This window comes from Drosophila gunungcola, unplaced genomic scaffold, assembly GCF_025200985.1.
Source record: "Drosophila gunungcola strain Sukarami unplaced genomic scaffold, Dgunungcola_SK_2 000069F, whole genome shotgun sequence".
Taxonomy (NCBI): domain Eukaryota; kingdom Metazoa; phylum Arthropoda; class Insecta; order Diptera; family Drosophilidae; genus Drosophila; species Drosophila gunungcola.
The window spans coordinates 377,770-392,640 of NW_026453232.1; the positions used below are offsets into that span (position 1 = coordinate 377,770).

Below are 14,871 nucleotides of genomic sequence, written 5' to 3' on the forward strand. Positions count from 1 at the left end.
ACCAAGCTTTAGGCATTCTCCGAAACAAAATAAAAGGCTCACCCTATATAGTTCTTTCGTCGTTCGACACGCTATTAAATTTTAAAGCTATTATTAACAGGCTTGAATTTACATACGCGGACAAAAGACCGATATATTTAATAGAACAGGAGATGTCAATACTCCGTCAAGGAAACATGACTCTTCTGCAGAACTATGACGAAGTAGAGAAAAACCTGACTCTGCTAATAAACAAGACAATTATGACCTACGACAACACTGTAGCTGCCTCACTGAAAAATACAGAGCAGATGCGCTACGAGTATGTATTTCGGGCACAAGGAAATCGCAAGTAGTTTTGCACGTAGCACGGAGGAAAAACACCAAAGGGCTGAACAAAGAGTGCAACGACAGACGCTAAGTTTAACCCAAATGGTAAAAATCCCCACTTTAATAGAATACCACCAAGACAACCACCCAGACAGGATCCGTCACAACCAATGGAAGTTGATCCCTCATCCCTAAAAGACCCAATAGTAGTAGCGCTAGATATACAGAACCAAAACACCAGAGGATAAGCCATCTGGCTTTAGAAAACGACCCACCAAATGAAACCAATAATAAATACCCGGCAGTATCCGAAAGGGAATGTGGGAACATTGACGATGATCTAGTAGAATACTATTAAATACATTTTTTAGGCATAACTCCCTGCTCCCATTCATAGAAAGGGATATCGCAGGGAGAAAAATAAAACTTTTAATTGACACAGGGGCTTCCAAGAATTACATCTAACCTATGAAAGAATTAAAAAACGTTATTTTCGTAAATAAACCATTCTCTATAAAATCAATCCATGGTCACAACACAATAAACAAAAAATGTATAATGCACCTTTTTAATACAAATACAACAATTTTCTTGCTACCAAACTTCACAACGTTTGATGGAACAATTGGACTGGACCTTCTAAAAAAACTGACGTCGTACTTGATCTAAGAGAAAAGAAGTTAATAACTAATAGCAGTTCGGAGGAAATTATAATTTTGAAGTGTGCAGATGTTAATTTTACAAAAGTTGAGGATATAGTGGTACCACAGAATAAAATTGGAAAAAAATCAGGAAATGTTAGGAAACCGTACGGGTGTATTTGCAGAGTTTAACGAAGCGCTGCCGTACAATACTTACGTTATTGGTACTATCCGGACAGAAAATGAAGATCCGATATATTCAAAATTTTACCCATACCCAGTGGCCGTGTCCGACTTTGTAAATACAGAAACACAAGCGTTATTACGAGACGGCATAATCCGACCATCTCGGTCTCCATATAACAACTCTGTTTGGGTTGTAGATAAAAAGGGACCGATGAACAGGGAAACACAAAAAAACGCCTAGTAATAGACTTCAGAAAGCTTAATTTGAAGACAATAGATGACAAATACCCTATCCCGAACGTAGTTTTTATCTTGGCAAATTTAGGAAAGGCAAAGTACTTTACACATTAGATTTAAAGTCTGGTTTTCACCAGATACTACCCTCCGAAAACGACAGAGAAAAACGGCTTTTTCAGTAGGAAATGGGAAATATGAGTTTTGTAGACTACCCTTTGGATTGAAAAATGCACCCAGCATTTTTCAGAGAGCCATCGACGATGTGCTCAGGGAACATATAGGGAAATCATGCTATTGGTACGTTGACGACGTAATTTTTTTTCAGAAAATATGCACGAGCATGTGAAACACATAGAATGGGTCTTAGACAAATTATATGAGGCCAACATGAGAGTTTCGCGCGAGAAATCTAATTTTTTTAAAGAAAATGTAGAGTATTTAGGTTTCGTGGTTTCACGCGGAGGCATAAGAACATGCCCTAACATAGTAGACGCAATCCGTAACTACGTACAGCAGACTACACTATTTAATGTCATGTCATTTCTCGGACTAGCTAGTTATTATAGGGGTTTTATTAAAGACTTTGAATCTATTGCAAAACCTAAAAGGAGAAAATGGCAAGGCTAGTGCAGGACAATCAAAGAAAATACCTGTTAACTTCGACGAAAATCAACGTCAGGCATTTGAAAAACTTAAGAGTGTTCTCGCGTCTTAAAACGTAATGCTATTATATCAATATTACAAAAACGCGTTCGACTTTACGACAGATGCTTCGTCTTTTGGTTTGGGAGCAGTCTTGTCACAGGACGGAAAACCCATAACCATGATATCACGAACTTTAAAGGACAGGGAACTAAATTTTGCAACTAACGAAAGGGAGTTATTAGCAATAGTATGGGCCTTAAAAAGCCTCAGGAATTATCTGTACGGCGTGAAAAATTTAAACATTTTTACTTTACAATCCAAACTCAAAAATTAAGCGCTGGAAAGCTTTCATTGACGAGCACAACGCCCAAATTTTTTATAAGCCAGGAAAAGAGAACTACGTCGCTGACCCACTGTTCCGACAGCACATCCACGCGCTAGAGGAGGATGCCCAGTCAGATATTGTCACAATACATAGCGAGCCATCACTACCCTACACTATTGAAAAACAGACAAACCGGTCAACTGCTTTCAGTTAGAACGGTCATTAAGTTTGGTGAAAAAACTGGACATCTCTTATAGTTCTTGGATAGAGAAACACTTATACAGAGAGTATGCGATGTGGTCAAAAAAGACGTAGTCAATACAATTTTATGCGAACTACCAGTACTGGCAATTATCCACAATAAGTTAATAGAAACTTTCCCGACAACCACATTCCGTTGCACAATATTATAACTTTTACTTCTTTAGTTATTTAGGCCAGTAAATAAACGATATTTTTTGAAAATAAAACTCTTGTTTACTTACTCTCTTCTTGTGCAAATCCGGGTCTTCTTCTTCCTTGTCTTCGTCCTCGTTCTGGTGCAAGCTCACGTCTTCTTCTTCCTTGTCTTCTACGACGTCCTTGGACCCAAAATCTTGAAAAGGTAGGTTGACGCCTGGTTCACAATTGCTGAATTTCTCTTGAAATTTTACGTCCCTCGACACGACTACTTTGTGCTGCTCTGGTAAGTAAATACGATATCTCTCATCTCCGTCGTAACCCACCAGGTACCCCTTTTCAGCTTTTTCGTCCATCTTCTTCCTTTTTTGGCATGGAATGTGTACATAGCACGTCGATCCTACGATTCGAAGATGTTTGATTCTTGGTTTCTTGCCCAGCCAAAGTTGGTAAGGGCTCAGACCCTTCAATGAAGATTTGCCCGTCCTATTGAGAACGTAGACTGCTGTGCTGACCAACTCGGCCCGAATTGCTTTTGGAAATTTTATTTCTGGATTAGAATACTTGAAAGTTTTCGCCATTTCGACTATCGTTCGATTCTCTCTCTCGACACCACCGTTTTGTTCTGAGGTATAGGGAGCGGTGAGTCGAAAAGTTATACCAGCTTCCTGAAGAGTTTCTCTCACTCCTGCCCAGTCGAATTCTCCTCCATTGTCGCTCAGGAATTCTCGAATTGTGTGCCCTTGTTGCTTGGCGTGAGAAACCATGTGTCGCAGCACGTCCTTGACCTCTGATTTCTGCTTGACGATGTACCCGTATCGAAACCTGGTGAAATGATCCTTAAAAACTATCAGATACCTCTTCTTCTGGAAAGAATCCTCAAATGGGCCGCAAACATCGCCTGACATCAGTTTCCCTGGCTTCATGGCTGGTTTCCTCGTTCCAAATGGCATTCGATGCGCCTTTGCGCAAGCTTGACTTGAATGCCCATTTTTTTTTTTTTGAGCATGTCCTTGATGTGGTTCTTGTCCTGATGTCCCCACCTCTCGTGATAGAGTTGGATAATTGAAGTTCCTGAAGTTGCGACGTTGACATCGACGTTTCGTTCTGGAAGTATGGGCTCGATCGCTGCTCTGATCCTCCAACTTCTCTGGATCCAACGAGGACAATCTTGTCGTTTATTTTGAGGGTGCACTTGGTTGCTGACGACTCAAAACGACTACTTGGATTATTGTCTTGGGCAGCCAAAACTGAAAACAGGTTATTCGTTATATTAGGAACAAACCATATATTTTCAAAGAAAGAAAAAGAATTTTTCCATTGACAATTGTTTTGACTTTGATTGTGCCCTGGCCCAAAGCTGACAAGGTTTCATTTCCAGCTGCTCTGATCCAACTCGGATTCTCAAACTTCTCAAAATTTTCGAACTACTTCGCAGTTCTCACAACGTGCTTTTTTGCACCGTTGTCTATTCACCAGTCGACCTCTGAGTTTGCCTTTTCTGCAAACACGCTATTGTGGACTGAGACGAGAGCTTACGTTGGTTCTGCACAATTTCCTTGGTTTGCATTCTGGTAGCTCGGCTTCGGACGTCCATCCTTCTTCCATTTTATGCAGTTCCTGATCCAGTGTCTTTTTTTCTTGCAATAGCGGCTGGTATCGAATCTCCGACCAGATGCTTCTGAGTCCTGACGATGCTTCTTTTGTGCTGTGGTAGAAAAAGCCTACTGGCTTTCCTCTTCGTCATTTTCTTTTGTTCTAAAATTTCTCTCAAACATGACAATTTGATTAGTTAATTCGTCAAAAGTCTTTTCCTCTTCTTTTGTCAAAAGCATCCAACTCTGACCTTTTCAAAGGTTTTTGGACAAAATATGTAGCGTTTTACAAACAAGTATTAAATCTGGCAGCTCAGTTTAATTTTTAGCCTTCAAAGCTTGATTTAAATCGTTCCATAGACTACGCAATTTTGCTATGTGGGTTGATACATCGTTACCTGGAAACAAGTATTAAATCTGGCAGCTCAGTTTCATTTTTAGCCTTCAAAGCTTGATTTAAATCGTTCCATAGACTACGCAATTTTGCTGTGGGTTGATACATCGTTACCTGGATTCCAAGAGAAAGCGAAAAACTCGTTGCATATCCTGAATACCTGGTCCTTCGCTGTTGCTTCAAACTGATTTTTCAGGGCTTCCCACGTATCGTGTGCTGTCTCCTTGTCCATGATCTTCTGGTACACCGAGTCCGTGACCGCAGTGGTAATCATGGATTTTGCATAGCTGTTGGCCTTACGAAAAAAAAGTCGTTCTTCTCCTTGTGCTTCTTTTCATCTTCTGTTGATGCACCTTCTGGCAATGGATTCGGTTTGACGATCTTTCCGTCCAACGCGTCGTGATAATCTATCAGGTCCCTGATTTTTCTTTTCCAAATCGGCCAATCGCACCTGAGAGCTTCGTGACGTGCTTCGCCAAATCCATCGTAATCGAGCAAAATTTACTTTTTTCTTTTACTTTAAACTGAACAAAACGTTCCTGGGCCCATAACCTATTATAACTTTTACTTCTTGAGTTATTTAGGCCAGTAAATAAACGATATTTCTTGAAACTGTTACGGAACTGCATCTTTCCCGGAGGGCAGCGCCGGCTAGCCACGGAGTCCCAGGGCGGAGTATCCCTTATGCCCTGCAGTCCGAACAATCGATTCCGACTCATCGGACGTCTCACGTCACTAAGTTGACGATTTACCATCTCTACCACAATGCAAAACAAAACAAAGCTATATTTGCATCAAAACTTTGACAATTGGACGAAATTGGTGGCTTCGATGTCCTTGCCACGACGCACCCACCCAACCTTGGGTGCCCCAAGAATAATATTGGAGGCACACCCCATCTCCGGCAGACCGGAGTCTATTCCTGGTGGATTAGGATCGGCTCATCTCCCCGCCCAAGGTAACTTACACAAACATCTCGGTAGCTTTTTCACATTTAATCTTGGGCAAGTTTAATAAATAAATACATTCATTATTGATGCCTACTAATAATCTGATGCCTACTAATAATCTACTCTTTTCGTTAGAAACACTCAAGGCCGATCTCAGACCGTCGCCCAGATGAAAAGCGGTCAAAGCGGCAACAACCGAAGGGAAATTTTTAGACGCTTAATACTACAAGTGTCAGGCAAAAATCGCCGCACGGCACTAAATTGGAGGCGTTTGCCAACCGGGTCGCCTAATCCTGAGGAGCTCCAAGGGAAAAGAAGGGACGTGCTGAAAATGTGAGTACGCTAAATAAATCCCACAAGTCATTAAATTTCGCGACCCAATTTATAGGTAGTTGGACGCGCGGCCATGGTTCGGAATTAAGCCTCTAATTTTAGATTAGATTTTACAGTGAGTACTTGACAATCTGGACTAGGTGATATTACAAAAACAATGACGAAAGCTTATTTATTGCAGAGTTCCTCGTCGGATGTGGTTGAAACTGCAGCCAGAATGGAAAAATCGCTAGCGGCGAAAACCAGCGCGAGTCCGCACGGAGCCAATTGGTCCGGAGGATGGCGCAGCGTCCGCGTAAGAGGGGCCGGAGGCAGTGCGTCGGTGGACTTGGAGATGACCACGTGGCCAGCGCGGGCATTCGTTCCCGGAACGGACTCACCGAGGGAATCTCCGTGTCTGGCCGTCTCGGAGGCAGTCGCTGTAGCTGCTGGCGCTGGAGGCTGCTGCTGCTGCTCCTGATCGCTGCTGCGGCTGATGCTGCTGCGGCTGATGCTGCTGCGGCCGATGCTGCTGCGGCTGATGCTGCTGCGGCTGATGCTGCTGCGGCTGATGCTGCTGCGGCTGATGCTGAGGCCAATGCTGCTGCGGCTAATGGACGACGACCAGGTTAGGTCCGCCTGGTAAGTGTTCACTTCCCAAATCTTTTAAATTTCCGGGGCCCTCTAGATAGGGTCCCCGGTGGCTTTAATATTTATAAAAAACACTGTTATTCATAAGTTTATTGCAAATAAATAACCACTCACTTTAATTTATCTAAACACTAATAATGCACATATGAACTTATTTTTCCACGACTGTTCTCCTACGACTTATTGCAGCAACTAAAGCAAAACCCTGACCTACACCAAAGGCGTTCGCCATTTTCCCTCCCGCTCTCTCAAGATGGGTCAGCGAACGTATTCAAGGCTATTTAACCCAGTTAACGAGCGAACCGGGCTAAATTTAAATAGCTAAATCCTCTCCCGCTATCAATAGTAGGTGTCACCACCGAATCTTATCGATAGCGGGACCTGCTGACGTATCGGTTCGTTTTAGTATTTTCCAGACGGCTTCAACTGAAAATGCAACACCACCTTGGATTCCGAGAGACGCCAACACAAAGTTTTAGACAAGCGCAGGAATACTTGGGAGCATTTGGATTTGGACTATTCGGATTCAGCCGGCCTCGATACCAAGATGCAGTTCCAACGGTGTCCAACGCGGGGCCCACGCTTTACGGGAAGTAGACACATGCCGATTCTGAGCTCGTGTACTTTGTTATTCCTCTTTCCAGATCACAACCTAATGTCCTTGGCATGGTACACTCCGATCGATCGTCCATGAAGATCTTCAAGCTCGTACGCATTATTGCCGACTGTCTTGACCACCCGAGCTTTCAGGAACTTCCAAGCGAACTTTGCATTGAAGGCCTTTTTGAAATCGCTGGGGGCAAAGTTGCGGCGATACACTTCCTGACCTGGCTTCGCAAGGAAAGTACGAGCCCTTTTGTCGTACCGCCGGCGACTCCGATCGTATGCACATTCGAGGTTCTTCTGCACCTTGTCCTGGATCAGTTGGAGTTTGTCAGCTGTTCTCATCCCAGACATTTCGTGATCACACAGAGACTTCAACTTCCTTGCCAACTTGTAGCTGGCTCCGTTCAGGAACATGTGTCGCCCGAATACGGTGAAGAACGGAGCTTCTCCAGTTGCTGAATGGACCGCGTTGCGGAGGGCCACCTCAATCTCCGGAAGATACGCGTCCCATTCTCGATGATCTTCTTCTAAGTAGCTTCGGATTGCCGCCAACACGCTTTGGTTTACCCTTTCCGCTGCGTTGCTTTGCGGAGAGTGGACTGGCGTTTTGATGTGCGTGATGCCAAAGCTTTCCATCGCCTCCTCGAAGATCTTGGACGTAAACTGGCGGCCGTTGTCCGAATGCACAATTTCTGGAACCCCAAACTTGTAGAAAACCTCGTGAATGAGGAACTTCACTACATTGGAGGCCGATGCCTCTTGCATGGCTTTCAAAAATGTGTATTTGGAGAAGTGATCCACCACAATGAAGATGTAGGCCTGTCCCTTCTTCGACCTCGGGTACTTCCCCAGGAAATCGATGTACAGCTTCTGAAATGGCTGCTCAGTCTGGACTCTCTCACCGATACCAACTTGCATCCGGAAATTCGGGGATTTCGTCTCCTTGCACACTTCACACCTGCGTATGGACTCCCGGACTTGCAGTGCCATGCCAGGCCAGTAAAACTGCCGCCGTAGGTTTCCCAGAGTTTTTACCATTCCGCCATGAGCTGCCGTTGGATCCGAATGTGCACGCTCAATTATGCTGTGGGTCAGACTCTGGGGAATCCACAACTTCCATTCGAAGCCTTCCACCTCGTCATCAAGATTTGCCGAAGAGACTCTCTTGAAGATGAGACCATCCACTATCCTCAAGTCAGGTAGGTTGGCCAAGTTTTTTTCCACTTCTTGTAACAACTCCGTGTACTCTTCTCCAGCAAACTCAGTGGTCTCGAAGCCGAGTAACTCTGACGGGTCCACCGTTAGCTCTTCAACACAACGCGAAAGGGTATCTGCCACAACGTTCTCGCTTCCTTTCCTGTGTTCGATGTTGAAGTCATATCCCTGGAGTTGCAATGACCACCGAGCCAGCCGACCCGAAAGGTCTTTCATGGACATGAGCCATTTCAAGCTGGCATGATCGGTGATGCACGTGAACGGCATTCCTTCCACATACGGCCGGAACTTTTGAATGGCCAGCAGGGCTGCGAGGCATTCTTTTTCAGTGACGGTGTAATGGACTTGGTGACGATTCATCTTGGCCGAGAAGAACGCTATTGGTTGCTCCTGGCCGTCTTCATCCCGCTGGAACAACACTGCACCGACTCCGATCTGGGATGCATCGCACTGGATGAAAAAGTGCCGCTTGAAGTCCGCATGTACCAGCACTGGCGCAGTAGTTAGGACCATCTTCAGGGACTCTACTGCCAGCTGTGCTTCTGGACTCAAGGAAAACTTCTTATTTCCCGTCTTCTTCAAGGATTCCGTGAGCGGGGCAGCCAAAGTTGCAAAGTTCTTTATGAACCGACGGTACCAACCAGCGGTTCCAAGAAAGGCTCTCACTTCCTTCATGGTCCTTGGCTCAGGCATCCGCCTAATAGCTGCTACGCGCCCTGGATCCATCCGCAGACGTCCTCCACCCACTATGAAGCCGAGGTAGGTCAAAGACTTGAAGCAAAACTTCGACTTGCTCAGCCCAATGGTTAACCCTGCTTCTTTCAGGCATTCAGCGACTCGGCGAAGATACTTCAAGTGCGTTCTTATGTCATGCGCTAGTATTAGCAGATGATCCAAGTAGACGAACACATTCGAGCGGATTTAAGCTGGAATTACTCGGTCCATGAGTCTCTCCAGCCTCTGTGATGCGTTACAGAGTCCGAAAGGCATCACACGGAACTGGTAAAGAGGCCGACCAGGAACCGTAAAGGTTGTGTATTCCTTGCTGCTCGTGTCCAACTCAATCTGCCAAAAAGCGAACTTCAAATCCACGCTGGAAATGTAGTACGTTTGGTCGATTCTGGACAGGATGCCGTCTATGCTGGGCAACGGGTAAGCATCTTTGATGGTCACATCATTAAGCTTACGTGCGTCTATGCAGAACCGGTGTTTTCCAGATCTTGACACTACGGTGGTGCGGTTGCTCCAGGGGCTTTTGCTCTCCTCGATGACTCCGAGCGCTAGCATCTTGTCGACCTCGTCCTCGACCACCTTCTGCTTCGCGGGAGACATCGGATAGGGTCGATCCTTGAACACTTTGGCTCCGTCCATCAGCTCAATAGTGTGCTTCTCCAGAGTGGTGGTACCTAAGCCATCCCTCTCGAAAGTCAAGAACTGCTGCTTGATCTCCTCCAGCTCTTGTTCCTCGGCCTTGGAAAGCGTCCAGGACTCGGGATCGGTTTTCTCCTCATCGTCATCCTCGACCTCAGCGTAGTGCTCCATGTCCCTGGCGTGTAATTCTTCGGTCTTCTTCACGCCTTCCGGATCGATGGGGCCTATAATCGCTGGGGCCAGTCCGAATGCTTGCCAAAAATCCACTCCAAAATAAGCTGGCTGCTCCAGGTAAGGACACAAGTAGAAGAGAATGTGCTCTGTCCGTCCTCGGTATTCCACCGGTAACTTGACCCGTCCTATAATTGACCGATCCTCTCCAGAGGCCGTACGGACTGCGGATAAGTACTTCTGGACGGGCACATCCCAGGCCTCGACCAGCTCTCTGCCACCTTTTCCAAGCAGACTCACACTCGCTCCAGTGTCCAACAACCCCGTCAGTTGCTTGGTCAGGACTCGGACCGCGGCGAACGGTCTGGGATCTCGCGATAAACTGCGCTTCACGGCGGCCACTGCTTCGCGTCGGCAGTTCCGACGCTTGCGAAATCGGTCCCTGGCCTTTTGCACCTTGCGAGACACCATACGCATCCCGCCTAACTGGTGCTCTGAGAAGATCCTGTTCCTGATATCTAGGTACCGACGCATCCTCTTCGCATAAGGTAAGTATTGTAAATTAGACTTATTGCTATTCTTAGAAGGTAAACATTTATTTAACTCTACCAACTCTTCTTCTCTGCGGAACTCCTGTCTGGACGCATCCTCTCCGCCCACGGATCGCCCAGCCGACCGTTTTCCGTACAATCCGGACATTTGGGAGACACGGTGTCTGGCTTCCCACATCGGTAGCAGAACAGTCTGCGTTCGGCTGCTGCGCAGTCGCGGAACCCGTGATCCACGGCTCCGCAATTCCAGCATCCGGCTCGGAACGGATTTTTAGGCTTCGCCCGCACTTCGTCCACCTCTTGCCACGGAGGATCCTCACCAGGATCTGGGCCAATCGCCTCGCTAACCTTGGCCTTCTCCGACAGAGGATACCGCATCGGCTGCGTGTACGTGGTCCGTCCACGTCGTCCAAAACTGCGCTCCACCTCGCAGCACTCTTCCCGCAGTTCATCCACCGTGAGCACATCCATCGCTTAGACAAACCTTGCGATGCTCTCCCTCAAGCCCTTCTTAATAATCTTCACCAGCTGTCGCTCTGACAGTGGCCTTTTCAGTCGAGCCGCCAACTGCTGCATCGCGTGGACGTAATCGTCAACTCCTTCTCCGGGCTGCTGCTCCCTCTGCAGAAGTTGGTGCATCCGATCATGCTCCGTCTGATGGCATCGGAACCTATCCATCAGCGAGGCTCGAAGCTGGGACCACCTGTCCACCCTGCAGTGACGCACGTGCACCCAGTACCACTCCCGAGCCCGCCCAGTGAGCAGCAGGTGGAAGTTTCGGAGCACCTCTTGCCACGGGCATTGGCACTGCCGCTGCAGGAACTCCAACCGAAAGAGAAAATCTTCCACCGAGTTTCGCTCATCCTCCCCGTCGAAGGATACGCCCCACCGCTCAATTCGCCATTGCTGGTTGGCGGCTGCCGGCCCCACATTGGCATACAGACGCGGCTCCTCCCGGAACTCTGAGGCCCTGCGGTCCTCAACGCACCAGCTGCGGGCCGGGCCATCGTCTCGGCGCGACCTGCCATGATCCGGAGGATACCCGGGACTGCTACTTTCCAACTCCTGGAAATCCAGCGGCCTCCTCGGCGGTTTGGGTGGCACCCTCGGCGGCGGTAGCCTGGAAACGTCCATGCCGGCGACCTGTGTGCTCTTCGGCACCGCACCTTGCGGGGCTTGACCAGGGATTCCCGCGTTGATCCTTGAATCCGAACGCCTTCGCTCGTCCGGCATGCTCTCCAGGGGAAGCTGAGCAGCAGGCCTTAACACCTCGTTCATCAGCTTCATCATCTCCAGGAAGCCACTTCGGATCTCGTCCCTCAGTGCCTGATTGATCCCGCCTTCTTGGGCCTTCCGATGGGTCTCCGCCGCCTGTGCCAAAGCCACATTAACGGCCGACCTTGCCGCGGAATCCACAAAAGGATCGTGGAGTCTTGCGTCCTTATCTCCCAGCTGCAATAACTCATCCGCCGCGGAACCAATTCCCTCCAGGATCTGCTGCTGCCTTAGGTCCTGCTGCAGCTAGGTGTCCTGTTGTCCTTGTTGCTCTCGTTGCAGTCCCTGGCGCAAACAGCCAAGCGGAGTCCTGGGCAACCCTTCCGATATGCGTGGATTACATCTTTTCGTCGCCCTCGCCTGGAAAACCCTTCGACCGAAGCAGGTGATCATGCTTGCTGCCTTGTCGCTTTGACATCCTGAATTTTGGTAACCCCTAACACGACTTCTAAAATACCCAAATTTCCCCGAATTCAATGGGACCACTAAAAACCAAAATTATATATAAATAAATAAATTATGCTGAATGATAGTAAATAATAATAAATAATAAAAAAATTCACTAAATAATATGCACATAAACAATACGTATACTTATATTACAAGGCCAATTATTAATAATAATAAATAAAAAGTAACGATATACAATAAATAAATAAGAAAAAAATAAGAAAATATATTAACGACCAACTAATACCTAAGGCTAAACAAATTCACACTAAATTTCCTTTTCTATATCTTTTCCACCCTCAATAAGGGGAGATGGAGCCGATCACCAGCCGGTAGACTCCGCGCCAGTCGTCTTGCGTCTACAATTTCGTCCGAATTTTCACTAAACAAGCCGCTCGTCAACTGGACTAACCTTCAGCTGTGCTGAAAGTCGCCAGTTAAGGACTTCGGCTGTTTGCTGGATCGCATAGGATTTCCTTTTGGACTTTGCGTTTTTCATTCAAGTCGCGGTGGCCGAGCAGCGCGTGACGACGTCACGGGTCACGACCACACATTTAAGTTTTAAACCGATATGATATGAAAACGCAAATACCCAGAAAACCCAAGGATCTGCACAAAACAAACAACTACACTGTAACCCCAAAACAAAACATTCATTAAAATTACGTCAACAAAAAAATATGTCCCTAATACCTATATCACAGTTTTATCACAGTTTTTGGTTTAACCTTTCGTGCTTATTGCACGGACGACCTGGAATGCGAATCCTTCGATTTCCTTCGAAGAGGATGTCACCGCGCCATATTGTTACGGAACTGCATCTTTCCCGGAGGGCAGCGCCGGCTAGCCTCGGAGTCCCAGGGCGGAGTACCCCTTATGCCCTGCAGTCCGAACAATCGATTCCGACTCATCGGACGTCTCACGTACTTAGTGACGATTTACCATCTCTACCACAAAGCAAAACAAAACAAAGCTATATTTGCATCAAAACTTTGACAATTGGACGAAATAGGAGGCAAGTCCCATCTCCGGCAGACCGGAGTCTATTCCTGGTGGATTAGGATCGGCTCATCTCCCCGCCCAAGGTAACTTACACAAACATCTCGGTAGCTTGTTCACATTTAATCTTGGGCAAGTTTAATAAATAAATAAATACATTCATTATTGATGCCTACTAATAATCTACTCTTTTCGTTAGAAACACTAAAGGCCGATCTCAGACCGTCGCCCAAATGAAAAGCGGTCAAAGCGGCAACAACCGAAGGGAAATTTTTAGACGCTTAATACTACAAGTGTCAGGCAAAAATCGCCGCACGGCACTAAATTGGAGGCGTTTGCCAACCGGGTCGCCTAATCCTGAGGAGCTCCAAGGGAAGAGAAGGGACGTGCTGAAAATGTGAGTACGTTAAATAAATCCCACAAGTCATTAAATTTCGCAACCCAATTTATAGGTAGTTGGACGCGCGGCCAGGGTTCGGAATTAAGCCTCTAATTTTAGATTAGATTTTACAGTGAGTACTTGACAATCTGGACTAGGTGATATTACAAAAACAATGACGAAAGCTTATTTATTGCAGAGTTCCTCGTCGGATGTGGTTGAAACTGCAGCCAGAATGGAAAAATCGCTAGCGGCGAAAACCAGCGCGAGTCCGCACGGAGCCAATTGGTCCGGAGGATGGCGCAGCGTCCGCGTAAGAGGGGCCGGAGGCAGTGCGTCGGTGGACTTGGAGATGACCACGTGGCCAGCGCGGGCATTCGTTCCCGGAACGGACTCACCGAGGGAATCTCCGTGTCTGGCCGTCTCGGAGGCAGTCGCTGTAGCTGCTGGCGCTGGAGGCTGCTGCTGCTGCTCCTGATCGCTGCTGCGGCTGATGCTGCTGCGGCTGATGCTGCTGCGGCCGATGCTGCTGCGGCTGATGCTGCTGCGGCTGATGCTGCTGCGGCTGATGCTGCTGCGGCTGATGCTGAGGCCAATGCTGCTGCGGCTAATGGACGACGACCAGGTTAGGTCCGCCTGGTAAGTGTTCACTTCCCAAATCTTTTAAATTTCCGGGGCCCTCTAGATAGGGTCCCCGGTGGCTTTAATATTTACAAAAAACACTGTTATTCATAAGTTTATTGCAAATAAATAACCACTCACTTTAATTTATCTAAACACTAATAATGCACATTTGAACTTATTTTTCCACGACTGTTCTCCTACGACTTATTGCAGCAACTAAAGCAAAACCCTGACCTACACCAAAGGCGTTCGCCATTTTCCCTCCCGCTCTCTCAAGATGGGTCAGCGAACGTATTCAAGGCTATTTAACCCAGTTAACGAGCGAACCGGGCTAAATTTAAATAGCTAAATCCTCTCCCGCTATCAATAGTAGGTGTCACCACCGAATCTTATCGATAGCGGGACCTGCTGACGTATCGGTTCGTTTTAGTGTTTTCCAGACGGCTTCAACTGAAAATGCAACAAAACTTAAACTCTTGTTTATTTACTCTCTTCGACAGCTTTTTGGTTATATTCGTCCAGTGTGACCGCAGGCTGGAAAAGTGAAATATACCACATATGGTATATCTTTTTGAATTTGAAACAT

At 46.9% G+C, this 14,871-nt stretch overlaps 1 protein-coding gene across 1 annotated transcript; it reads left to right on the top strand.

Moving 5' to 3' along the window:
- Window positions 1-10,817: 10,817 nt before the first annotated feature.
- LOC128264387 (uncharacterized) lies at window positions 10,818-11,654 on the top strand. Its single transcript, XM_052999826.1, has 2 exons — window positions 10,818-11,015; window positions 11,102-11,654. Exon 2 carries the CDS (start codon window positions 11,204-11,206, stop codon window positions 11,522-11,524), a length of 321 nt encoding a protein of 106 aa, XP_052855786.1. The 5' UTR covers window positions 10,818-11,015; window positions 11,102-11,203; the 3' UTR covers window positions 11,525-11,654.
- The last annotated feature ends 3,217 nt before the right edge of the window (window positions 11,655-14,871 follow it).

Coding starts and splice junctions, on each gene's coding strand:
- LOC128264387 (XM_052999826.1), top strand. CDS start 11,204: ATGCTCCGTCTGATGGCATCGGAACCTATCCATCAGCGAGGCTCGAAG.